Source organism: Schistocerca serialis, chromosome 4, assembly GCF_023864345.2.
Source record: "Schistocerca serialis cubense isolate TAMUIC-IGC-003099 chromosome 4, iqSchSeri2.2, whole genome shotgun sequence".
Classification (NCBI taxonomy): Eukaryota; Metazoa; Arthropoda; class Insecta; order Orthoptera; family Acrididae; genus Schistocerca; species Schistocerca serialis.
This window is the reverse complement of record NC_064641.1, coordinates 171,947,207-171,960,053: the sequence shown is the minus strand read 5'-3', so window position 1 is coordinate 171,960,053 and position 12,847 is coordinate 171,947,207. Positions and strand designations below refer to the sequence as shown.

General features: G+C 42.5%; 1 protein-coding gene across 1 annotated transcript in view; it reads left to right on the top strand.

Moving 5' to 3' along the window:
* The window catches only part of LOC126474337 (kazrin), an 857,979-nt gene that overhangs the window by 722,309 nt on the left and 122,823 nt on the right, over positions 1-12,847 (top strand). The window contains exon 12 of the mRNA XM_050101804.1: positions 3,629-3,719. Within this exon, the coding sequence (XP_049957761.1) occupies positions 3,629-3,719 (91 nt within the window). The remainder of the gene's footprint in view (positions 1-3,628; positions 3,720-12,847) is intronic.

Sequence of the window (12,847 nt, the reverse complement as noted above, 5' to 3'; positions counted from 1 at the left end):
TTATTAATCCAATAAAAGAAAGTCCAATAGAAAATGATACAAATAAGGTCTTTGGAAAAATTATTAATTGGTTTTCTGTGACTGAGCTTACTCTGAACTTTGAAAAAACACAGTACATCCAATTTTTTGCTGCAAAAAGTATAATTCCTTCAATAAACATAACACATCAAAAGAAATCAGTAGCCAGGGTAGAGCATACTAAGTTTTTGGGTGTACATATAGATGAGAATCTTAATTGGAAAATTCATATTTTGGATCTCCTAAAGCAACTAGGTTCAGCAACTTTTGCAATCAGAATAATTGCCAATTTTGAGAGTGTAGAAATTAGTATGCTAACATACTTTGCATACTTCCACTCTCTGATGTCACACGGAATAATATTCTGGGGCAACTCAACACTTAGGCAAAAGGTATTCACTGCTCAAAAGAAAGTAGTTAGAATAATGTGTGGTGTTCATAGTCACATATCTTGTAGGCATCTGTTTAAAAGGTTAGAATCATTACTGCCTGTGATGTCTCACCACAGCATTGACATCAATCTGACTGTTACAAACAGATGCATGATTCATTGCTGAATTCCACTCAATGTGCCAATTAATTCTGGCTCCACACCATGCAAATCTCTGTTGTCTGTGGTAAGGTGTCAGCAATAAATGACACTTGCCAGCTCCATATACTAATCCAGCTTCTATAATCTGTTCCCAGCAGTTCATCACAGCACTGTCCCTAATATCTGCCTGGATTTCAACTGTTGGCAGTCCTCTATTCATCAGAGCCAGTTGAACAGTCATACAATCTTCTTGTGGTGTAGTCCTTCTGGAAGGACACTGCTCTTGTGGTCCATCTAGTCACCTCTCATTCTATAGTCATTGAACAACAACCAGTAGTGTGTGCAGTCGGTTAGTATGATGCTCCTGAATCTTCATGCCAAAGATTCTGCCTTTCTTGAAGTCTGAAAGATGGCAGTACATTGCACATGTATGCCCTCTGAGCATGGTGTTGCAATCTACCTCTGAAAATTTCCATTAACATCAGGTGCACCCAATAGCCATTGCCCATACTTTTCTTCATCTGTTGGAATAACTCTTTCCTGAACTGAGAATAAGGTTGTATAAAGATTAAATTTCAAACAACAGTCGTGGAAATATTGGAGTGTCAGACTGGTAGCATTCAATCAAGACGATTATAGTGTAACATTTTCTATTTTTGATAATATACTGTATTTGAGGTGGTGAGCAATCAAAAGACACATAAACATGGTTTACATTTTCACTGAACTTTCTGGTGGTGTCCTTCATCAGAGTTAACAGACCAATAAAAAACTCACACACATATTCACAAACAGGTACACTGGCTTATCATAGCAGCCCAAATGGCATGAAGGGCTGTGCTGGGTGGAGTGGATGAGATGAACAAGGAGGAAGAGAGGGAAAGAGAGGTTTGGAGGGGTGGAAAGGGATGGTGGAGAAGGGAAGCTGAATTTGGTACACAATGTGGTGTAGTGAATTAAAAGGCTTAGGGAACAGCATGGAGAAATGTCTGAGGATGGTCCAAAAAGAAAAAAGCCAGTTCACCATGAACTATAGAATACATATTATTGAGGTGCATCAGTATGATGTATTTCAGTTTCTAATAAGACTGGAGAAAGAGTTAGATCACGTAGTATTTTGTAGACTAATGGTTAAATGTGGGAGGCATAGAGACAGGAGTGAAGGTCATTGATGGACAGGAACTGTAGAAGTGAGGCCAGGATAGTGTGGGATCAGAAGATGTCTTGTAATAATAATTCCCATGTATGCAGTTCAGAGAAGAGATTGTTTGGATAGACTGTGGTGTGAGGATCCACATGGTACTGTTTGTGAAGTATGTTGTGCTCAGTTCTATGCTCTGCCACCATCACTGAGTGGTCAGGTTTGCTCTTGGACACAGTTTGGTAGTAATCATACATTTAAGTGGACAGCTGGTTGGAGATCATGCCCACATAAATGTGTGAAAAGACTTTAATCCAGGTATGACACTGACTAATCATCCACCAATATGAATGGCCACTGCCAAACTGTGACCAAGAGAAAAGTTTATTCCCCTGTGGCAGAGCATGCTACTGAGCATAACACACTTGACTTCAGTGACTGCCTTGTAACTCATGCCAACAGGACACCCCCCCACCCACCTTCCCAATATCAGCTCCTCTCAATTCCGCATGGATTGGAATTTCCCTTACAGCATGTCCTCTGATCCCATGTCTTATCTGGCCATGATCTCTGCCAGCCCTTCCCATAGCCACCTCAACTCTTTTTTCCATGCCTTTATCTTCACTTCAATAATGTACACCTGCACTGTTCTCTCTGCAGTCCCCTTTCCTCTTTGCTATCTTTCTCCCCCTTTTCTAACCAATTCCACCACTTGGATTGTTACAAAAACTTCCCTGCCCGCATCAGGACAGGTTATCTAGTTCTGCATTCCTTTTCTCTTACCTTGTTCTTCTTATCCTCATCCATTGTCTCCCTTCCCTCCCATACATCATCTTCTCTTCTCCTTCTCTTCTCTCCAGTCCTTTCTTCTCCACCCCTTTCCTTTGTTTGTCTCACCTACTCTGTCCTCACACTAGTTGAGCTGCAGTCTTGGTGCAAAGTAGTCCATTTTTTCCCAAGTTGTTACTTCTCAGAACAGATATTGTCTAAAAGCTTGATGACAATTTCAGTCAAGTTTATGCACCTGTCTGTCATTCAACAAATCAGCCAAATTTAGTGAATATCTTCACTTCTTTCAGTCTTTGTATTCCATCTTTAGCCAACTACAGCTTATCTCCATCTGTTAAAGAGATACAGTGTAGTAGTCAGGCAATAACTTTCTATTTCCTAAAGCTTGAACACCAATCAACTGAAAAATCTAAGTCAATACAAAGAATACTACTAAAAATCAAAGAGTAAAGCAGATTGTCCATGCACTCCTCACCACAGAATAATGCTGCATTTCACTGTGCATTCACAGATGTTCTTCTGGCAACTCCCATACATCTACAACTTTACAGTACTGTTTTTTTAAAAAAAAAAAAACTTTCATTTTGAATTAATTTTACTGTGTAAATGAAAGGAGGAATATATCCACATGTAACTGTGTTAGTCACTCAAATTACTTTTAAATCATTGAAATTCATGATTGTGATTGGCTGGCTGAATACCCCGCAATGTAACAATCTGTTATGATACTACAAGTTTTTCTACCTTTCCAATAACTGCTAACTTCTGAAATCTGCAACAATATGTTTGATACAATGTTTCTGTCTTTTGACCATCTTGGAAATATGACAACAGACCAGAGACTAATCACCCTCAAAAGGTTTAAAGTGATTCTCATTTAATGGCAACTTTTTGAAAACATTAGACTGGTTCACGGACAAGAAGTAATTCATAATTTATCTATGCATAACATAATGATACATCAACCTTTGAAAATTTCAATATCCTTGAAATACTGTGATCTCATCATGGAAAGCAAAAGAAATGTATTTAATGAACATACAACATTGATGTTATAATATGTCTTTTGGAGTAAGTCTTAACATATTAGTCTCTACTTACAATTAAATGTATGATTAGTAATTATGGGCTTTCAATAAATTTTCCAGCTGCTACAACACCAAAGGACTGCAGTCCTTCCTTGTCACCACTGAACGCAAATGCCTTTTCGAAGTCCATTGACAACAGTGTTCTCTCAAGGTGAATTTAACATTATTTATATTGTCTAAATTATTGGTCTGCTTCTAATTTCATATGTTATGCTTTTCTCTAAAGCTTACATTCATAAATGCATTCTGATTAAAAAAAAAAACAGTTTATGTGGTTTCTATTACTGTGTTAATTTAAGATGCTGTATTCACAGTCTACTTCATATGTAAAATAAAAACACACAGAATTGAGAATTGCATGGTGGCTCAGAGAGAAAGAGAGAGAGAGAGAGATTTCAGGAGGACTGGAATGAAAAACACAACCTGACTGAGCTGGCAGAAGCAGATGAACACAAGTTTTAAGGCTTTTTGAAACTGATTGCTTTCTGCAAATCTCTACAGCAATTCAACAGTAATGCCTCTGCTAATTCTTTCCAACATTTCTCCAAATATGAGCATGTTCTACATTTCTAGTAACATCTAACAGTATGCACTTAACACTTAAAAAATTATGAACAGAACCACATGAGTTGCTAACAGCTAATTCATTATAATGTTTGTCAATCAGTCCCAATCATAATTATATTTGAAATTATAATTGGTTTTGGTTGCTGTTGCCCCTCTCATGAAATCTACAAGGAAAGGAAAATCTAAATTAACAAATACAAAAAACATACTGTAAAATCTTCGTATACACTGCTTGCTATATAAAATCAATGATAACAGTGAAACAACACCATAATTACACAAAAATTAAGACATGTGGAACTAGTGTGACTTTGAATGCACCACCCCTATAACTGATTACTGATTACAGAATGTTACTTTTCAAGCATTATCATCTTGCAGATAGCAGGCATCTTTATATTGAATTTGTTGGAGTTGGAAGTCCCATAATTACTGAAGCAAACAGTTTCTGCCTCTCTTTGTATGGCTGTTAACAGGTAGTAGTATCTTTCCAGTTTGTTGTAGAATCATAGAACATATTTTGAGTTCAAACATAATGAGGTACCTTCAAAAGAATGACCTCCTCCAAGTCAACTATCATGGATTTCAAAAACATAGATCATATGAAAACCAACTTGCAATTTTCTCATATGACATCATAATCATAGCATAGGTATGGCATGTAAACAAGTTTTTGGCTTTCCATGTATGTCTATATCTTGCACTTCTATACAATATAGCTAGCATATCTTATAGGTATGTCCACTGCAATAATAAGTCAAATAAGCTTTCAATAAAAACAGACTTCTGTAATTACCATGAATTCACTGGAGGTTAATACAACACCTAAATATATTAACACAACTGACAGAGAAAATATTAGATGGAAATGTGAGTTAGTTTCATAAACTGAATTTGAAAACTGTATTTCAAATTAACTATATAATGAGATACAATCCATCCCACAATAGCAATAATTTTAATAAAATAAATTAAATTCAATAATAATTAATCAAGTCTTTCAGATTCTACACATCTAGTTAAAAGAAAAGGTCACATATCATCATATTAACTGACCGAAATTTTTGACTAAGAACCTTACCAGCAGTATTTTCCTCTCATCCTTCATTTCTGCCAACTCTCATCATACCATCCACAAAAGCTACCAGTTTTCTCATAACAATCATGCCTGCTGTCATCCTGCATCTCCCTGTGTGGCACATTACTACCAACAGGCAAATATCTCAAGGTTTCCTGGAAAATAGTTCCCAAATTTTGGTCATGTTTAGAGATATTAGAGTTGTTATATCACCCTCTCATCAGTCAATACTGGGACTGATTCACTCAAAATTGCCCACTTCAGTCATCTGTCATAGATCCCCCATACAAAAATATCCATAGTAGTCAGAAGAAAGCACAGGTCACATCTGTCTGCAAGAAGTGTAGCAGAAGTAATACATCCATTTGTTGTACTGTTTTAGAACATATTTTGAGTTCAAACATAATGAAATACCTTCAATAAAATGACCTTCTCCAAGTCAGTCAGCACGGATTTCAAAAACAAAGATCATATGAAACCCAATTCACACTTATCTTACTTGACATACTGAAAGCCATGGGTCTAGGCAATCAGATAGATGCACTATTTCTCAATTTCTAAAAAGCATTTGACTCAGTACCACATCTACACTTACTATCAAAATTATGATCATGTAGTTATCAAGTGAAATTTTTTACAGGATTGAAGATTTCTTAGTAGGCAGTACACAGTATGTCATCTCTGATGGAGAGTCATCAGCACTGGGACCCTTGCTGTTCATGTTGTTTATTAATGACATTGTTGACAAATATTAACAGCAACCTCAGATGTTCTGCATATGGTGCAGTCATCTATAATGAAGTATTGTCTGAAAGAAGCTGTACAAAAATTCTGTTAGATCTTGATGAAATTTAAAAGTACTGCAAATATTGGCAATTTGCTTTAAATTTTCAAAAATGTAAATGTTATAACCTTTAATCACCAGTAATTGCGTGGATATTCAAACACACTCACTTAGAAACAATAGCTGGTTACATGATAACAACTCAGTATCTCTTATTCGACAGCCGTGCCGTGACATGCGGCCAGCGCCGTTCGTAGCTAGGTGGCACCCCCGCTCTCAGCCGAGTTGCGGAGCGCCTCTATCGTCGTTGCACGTACTGTCGTGGCGGCACTGTTAAATGTCGTGGCACTGTCACAACACTTTTCCCCCCTTGAAGAAAAAACACTCACTTCCTTGGAGACATGGACAGTGCGGAGACATCCATGGCCTCTTGGGAAGCCCCGAGAAGATCCCGCGGAGAAACACGAGAGTATGGTCGAAAATGGCCAGGACGGAAGCTTGCGCGTGGAACGTGCCTCCTGGACGAGATGATGGGGGAAAACATCCATAGGTGTCGTGGACCTGGGGATGTGCTCTAGCAAGATGGGTCCCGGAGAAGGCGGCGTCACGACTGGGGCCAGTTCTGGCATACTCGGAAGCGGTAGCGACGTCGGCTGCATCAACACATACGGTAGATCGGCAGCAGCAACAGGACTGGCTTCTCAGGCTGGTGGAGGCGAAGGAAGGGGCGCTGGCCCCGGCGTGGCCACCACTCGTGGGCGCAGCTGGTCGTAATGGCGAACAACCATGCCGTCGTCCATACGTATTTCACAAAGCCGGCGGCCACAAAGAGCCTTGACCACCCCTGGAATCCATTTAGGGCGAGATCCATACCCTCGTGCCCACACGTCGGCGACCACCGAGTATTTTCCCGCACTAGGGGACACAGCACAAGGCCTGACAGGGTGAAGCAGGTGCAGTAGAGTGCGCAGTTGGCGGCCATGCAAGGGTTCAGCAGGGCTGCGATCACCCAGAGGCGTGAAGCGATACGAACTCAGAAATTGCACCAGAGCATCATCTGTGGAAAAATCACTAAGGAATTTTTTCATCTGGCTTTTGAAAGTGCGGACAAGGCGCTCGACCTCCCCGTTCAATTGCGGATGGAAGGGCAGTGCTGTAACATGATGAATCCCTTGTCCAGTACAAAAATCACGGAAGGCCTGTGAAGAGAATTGAGGGCCATTGTCCGTGACGATTGTAGATGGAAGACCTTCTAGCGCAAAGATTTTGGACAAAGTCAGCATCGTCGCTGCAGTGGTGGGCGATGGATATCGAACAACAAACAGAAACTTCGAGAAGGCGTCAATCAACAGTAGCCAATAAGTACCAAGGAAGGGGTCGGCAAAGTCAGCGTGTACCCATTCCCATGGCTGCGCCGGATCAGGCCACGGAGAGGGCATTGTACGAGGTGCAGCCAGTTGTTGAGCACACTGACCACACGCAGCAACCATGTGGGCGATGCCCGAATCAATACCGGGCCAATAACCCTGCCTGCGGGCCAGGGACTTAGTCCGAGAAATACTCCAGTGGCCTTCATGCAACAGTTTGAGAACATCTTTGTGAAGAGAGGCTGGCACCACGACCCTTGGAGATGCACCATCCGTGGCCAGAAGAACAACACCGTCACGAACAGACAGACGAAGGCACAAGGCATGGTAGTTGCGAAGGGGATCCGATGCCCGGCCCTTGGTCCTGTCCGGCCAACCCCGTTGAACAAAACTGATCACCTGACACAGGACCGGGTCCTGCGCAGTAGCCGACATGACCTGCGAACCTGTAAGTGGAAAACCCTCGACCTCACAATGTTCTTCCTCATCAGTGTGGAAACAGAGTAGTTAATCACGATCGAAAACCGGGTCGGAGCCCATCGGTAATCGCGACAATGCGTCAGCGTTGACGTGCTGGGCCATGGGGCGATAGTGAATCTCATAGTGAAAACGAGACAAGTATAAGGCCCAACGCTGCAGGCGGTGAGCTGCCTTATCCGGAAGTGATGCCGATGGGCTGAACAGAGAGACCAGTGGCTTGTGGTTGGTGATGAGGTGAAACTTAGAACCATACAAAAAAACGCTGATCTTTTTTAGAGAATAAATGATAGCGAGCGTCTCTTTTTCGATTTGAGAGTAATGCCGTTGCGCATCGTTGAGAGTCTTGGAAGCATAGGCGATGGGTCATTCCAACCCATCCTCATACCGATGGGTGAGAACAGCCCCTAGGCCATACTGTGACGCGTCAGTCGCCAGAACCAAGTGCTGACCCGGACGGAATGTGGCAAGACAAGGCGCCAACTGCAAATGAGCCTTCAGGCGGACAAAAGCCTGCTCACACTCATCGGACCAACAGAAAGGGACGTTTTTACGTAACAGCTGATGCAGAGGATGAGCTACCGCCGCCGCGGATCGAATGAATTTGTGATAATAAGCAATCTTGCCTAGAAACGCCTGAAGTTCTTTTACCATAGACGGCCGGGGTAGAGCGTTAATGGCCGCAACGTGCTGACGTAGAGGATGTATACCCTCACGGGACAAGTGGAAACCAAGATACACAATGGAGGGTTGGAAGAACTGTGACTTGTCCAGATTGCACCTCAACCCAGCCGAATGCAAAACCCGGAACAGAAAACGCAAATTGCGAAGGTGCTCCTCAGTGGAGGCCCCCGTGACAACAATATCATCCAGATAGTTTATGCAGCTGGGAACGGAAGCCGTGAGCTGTTCCAAAAACCGCTGAAAAATGGCCGACGCGCTAGCGATGCCAATGGTAACCGCTGGTACTGATACAACCCACAAGGAGTGTTGTTGATGAGAAATTCCTTGGAAGAAGCATCCAATGGCAACTGATGGTACGCCTCCGATAAGTTAAGTTTGGAAAAGAATTGGCCCCCAGTGAGCTTGGTAAATAACTCCTCAGGACGGGGAAGAGGATAAGTGTCAATGAGGTTCTGAGCGTTGACAGTGGCTTTAAAATCACCACACAATCGCAGACTCCCGTTTGGTTTAGAAACCACCACGATTGGCAATGCCCATCCGCTGGAGGTAACAGGAAGGAGAATCCCTGAAGCTGTTAACCTGTCTATCTCAGCCTTGACAGGTGCACGCAATGCCACCGGAATAGGGCGTGCCCAGAAAAACTTAGGGTGAGCTGTAGGTTTAAGAGTAATGTGGGCTTCAAAATCCTTGGCACGACCCAGACCAGCAGAGAACACGGACGAAAATTCAGAACACAATCCATCCAGCTGTTGATATGGAATATCCTCAGATATGAGGTGCACATCATCATCAATGGAGAACCCGAACAACTGGAAAGCATCATAACCGAACAACGCAATGCTCCAGCAGGTCGCAAGGAATAGGCGCGGACCACAGAGGAAGCGCCTGCAGCCGTTGGTGGAGGGGGAAGGCCATAGGCATAAATACTGGACCAGGTCCACTCGAGGAGCAGTCTCAGGTCACACCTGATGAAGGTCACGAGCTTTGTGACCGAAATATCGTGCAAGTACGACGCTGATATCCGGCAGAACACCCGACAATCCAAGATGTTATAACTGAACAGGTTTTCAGTGCCCGCATGATCCACCACATAAAATGTGAGGGGCCTAACAACAGACTTGTAGGCAGTGGAAGCATCAAACTGGCCAATGATAGGAATTTTCTGTTTATTATAAGTTCTCAGATTTCGCGTAACTGGAGACAAGGGAGGGGACCCCAACTCCAAATATGTGCAAGAATTAATGAGAGTCACTGCAGAGCCAGTGTCCACTTGCATGCGAATGTCTTTATCCAGAACACGAACAGTAACAAACAACTTATTTGTTTGAGAAAGCACACAGTTAACATCCATGTTCGATGCCTCGTTCTTGTCGACAGGAACTTTAGGGGACTGACACACAGAAGCCATGTGGCCTTTTTTCCTACATGAATTACATGTGGCCCAACATTTTGGACATGCGGCCCTGTCATGCTGTACGAAACAACATGGACAAGAAGGAAGTGTGGAACGAACCTGCTTCTGTGGTTGCTGTTTTCGCTGCGAGCGTTGCGGCCCAACGCGACGTTGTTTATGCGAGTGAACTGCTGCCACATCTTCATTCTCCTGTGAAACAGGCAAATTGTCCGTGTCAAAAGTTGTCTGTACAGCACCTACATCACACCACGTGTCTATTTGTGTGCCAGCAGCGTGAGACACTTCAAAGGATTCAGCGATGCTTAGAACTTCTGACAACGACGGGTTTGGCATTTGTAGGGCACATTGCCAAACTTCTTTATCAGGAGCAAGCCATAGAATAGCATCCCTAACTATTGAATCAGCATAAGACTCATGATGAGTGTCCGTGACAAACTGACATTTCCTACTCAGACGGTGTAGTTCCGCCGCCCAAGCCCGGTAAGACTGATGGGGCTGGACACCAGTAGAACGCCACATGGGTGACAATGACGTGGGTGTTTTTTCGGTAATAGTTAGACAATAAGTCACACATTTCTTGGAAGGACAGAGAGGCAGGTTCCTGCAGAGGGGCTAACTGAGATAGCAGCTGATAGATCCGTGGGGAAATCCAAGATAGAAATAATGACTTACACATAGGAGTGTCGACAATGCCGAAAACCGAGAAGTGTTGCCGCAAACACTTCTCATAATCCTCCCAGTCTTCAGCGGCCTCGTCGTAGGGAGGGAATGGAGGCGGAGAAGAGGAAGACAGACAATGAGTAAGCGACGTTGACAACGCCTGAATAGCAGCCGTCAACTGTGTTTTTTGTGCCTGAATAGCAGCTGTCAGCTGTGTTTGTTGTTCAATGAGCACTTGCATAAGCTGTTCCATGTCTGCCCCGTCGCAAACACACAAATTCACAACGCAGTGAAAATATCCGACCTCGTCGCCAAAAAGTGTTATAACCTTTAATCACCAATAATTGCATGGGTATTCAAATACACTCACTTAGAAACAATAGCTGGTTACATGATAACAACTCAGTATCTCTTATTCGACTGCCGTGCCGTGACAAGCGGCCGGTGCCGTTCGTAGCTAGGTGGCGCTCCCGCGCTCAGCCGAGTTGCGGAGCGCCTCTATCGCCGTTTGCGCGTACTGTCATGGCAGCACTGTTAAATGTCATGGCACTGTCACAACAGTAAAACTGTGCACTTCGCAAAACAAAAAAAAGAAGTACCGTATTATTATAATATCACTGAATCGCTACTGGAATCAGTCAACTCATATAAATACCTGGGTGCAACATTTTGTAGGGATATGAAGTGGAATAATGATGTAGGCTCAATCATGAGTAAGGCAGGTGGTAGACTTCAGTTTATTGGCAGAAGTCTAAGAAAATGCAATCAATCTAGAAATGAGATTGACTTACAAATGACTTGTGCAATCCATCGTAGAATATTGCTCAACTGTGTGGGACCTGTACAAAAGAGGACTAGCAGGGGATATTAACATATACAGAGAAGGGCAGCAAAAATGGTCACAAGTTTGTCTGAATTATGGGCAAGTGTCACAGAGATGCCGAAGGGACTGAAATGGCAGACTGTTGAATATAGACGTAAACTATTCTGAAAAAGGCTACTTACAAAATTTCAAAAACTGGGTTCAAATGATGATTGTATGAATATACTACAACTCCCTGATTAATTATCACTACATGAGGATTGTGATGACAAGATTAGAGTAATTGCAGTGCACACAGAAGCATTCATACAGCCTTTCTTACCATGTTCCATATGTGAATGATATGAGAAAAAGTCCTAATAACTGGTTCACTTGGATCCGCCTTTTCCATGCACTTCCTAGCGGTTTGCAGAGTATAGATGCAGATGCAGTTGCAAATATAAATCTGGCACCATTACTGGAATATTTCTTGGGTACTGTAAAAACTTTATAATTTTCTGCAGTCAACACACTATGTGGCAGATATCCCTTTTTGGTACATGTTTCACAACTTCTTATTTAACATGACCTAGGACTCTAGTAGTAGTGTTTGAAAGATGTTGTGCACATTTTATGTGTACTAAGGCATAAAGAAAATATGACAAAACAGAGAAATTAAATGGTATCTGAACATATATACAGATCTTACAATATATAACAAAGAAAATAAATGACAAAAAGAGACAGTGAATGTATAAAATCTAACTCAAATTACCAATTAAATAAACTGAAGAGACAAAGAAACTGATACACCTGCCTAATATCATGTAGTGCCCCCTTGAGCATGTAGAAGTGTCACATGATGTGCCATGAACTTGACCAATGTTTGAAGTAGTGCTGGAGGGAACTGAAACCATGAATCCTGCAGGGCTATCCATAAATCTGTATGAGTGTAACGGGGTGAAAATCTCTTCTGAACAGCATGTTGCAAGGTATCCCAGACGTGCTCAACAACGTTCATGTCTGGGGTGTTTGGTGGCCAGCAGATGTGTTTAAATTCAGAAGACTGTTCCTGGAGTAACTCCGTAGCAATTCTGGATGTGTGGGATGTCACATTGTCGTGCTGAAATTGCCCAAGCCCATCAGAAAAAACACAACGGATGCAGGTGATCAGACAGGATGCTTATATATGTGTAACCTGTCAGAGTCATATCTAGATCTATCAGGGTTCCCATATCACTCCAACTGCATACACCCCACACCAATACAGAGCCTCCACCAGCTTGAGCAGACCCTGCTGAAATGCAGGGTCCATTGGTTCATGAGTTTGTCCCCATACCCGTACATGTACATCTACTCGATACAATTTGAAATGAGACTCGTCTGACAAGGCAACATATTTCCAGTCCTCAACAGTCCTAAGTCAATGTTGATGGGCCCAGGCTT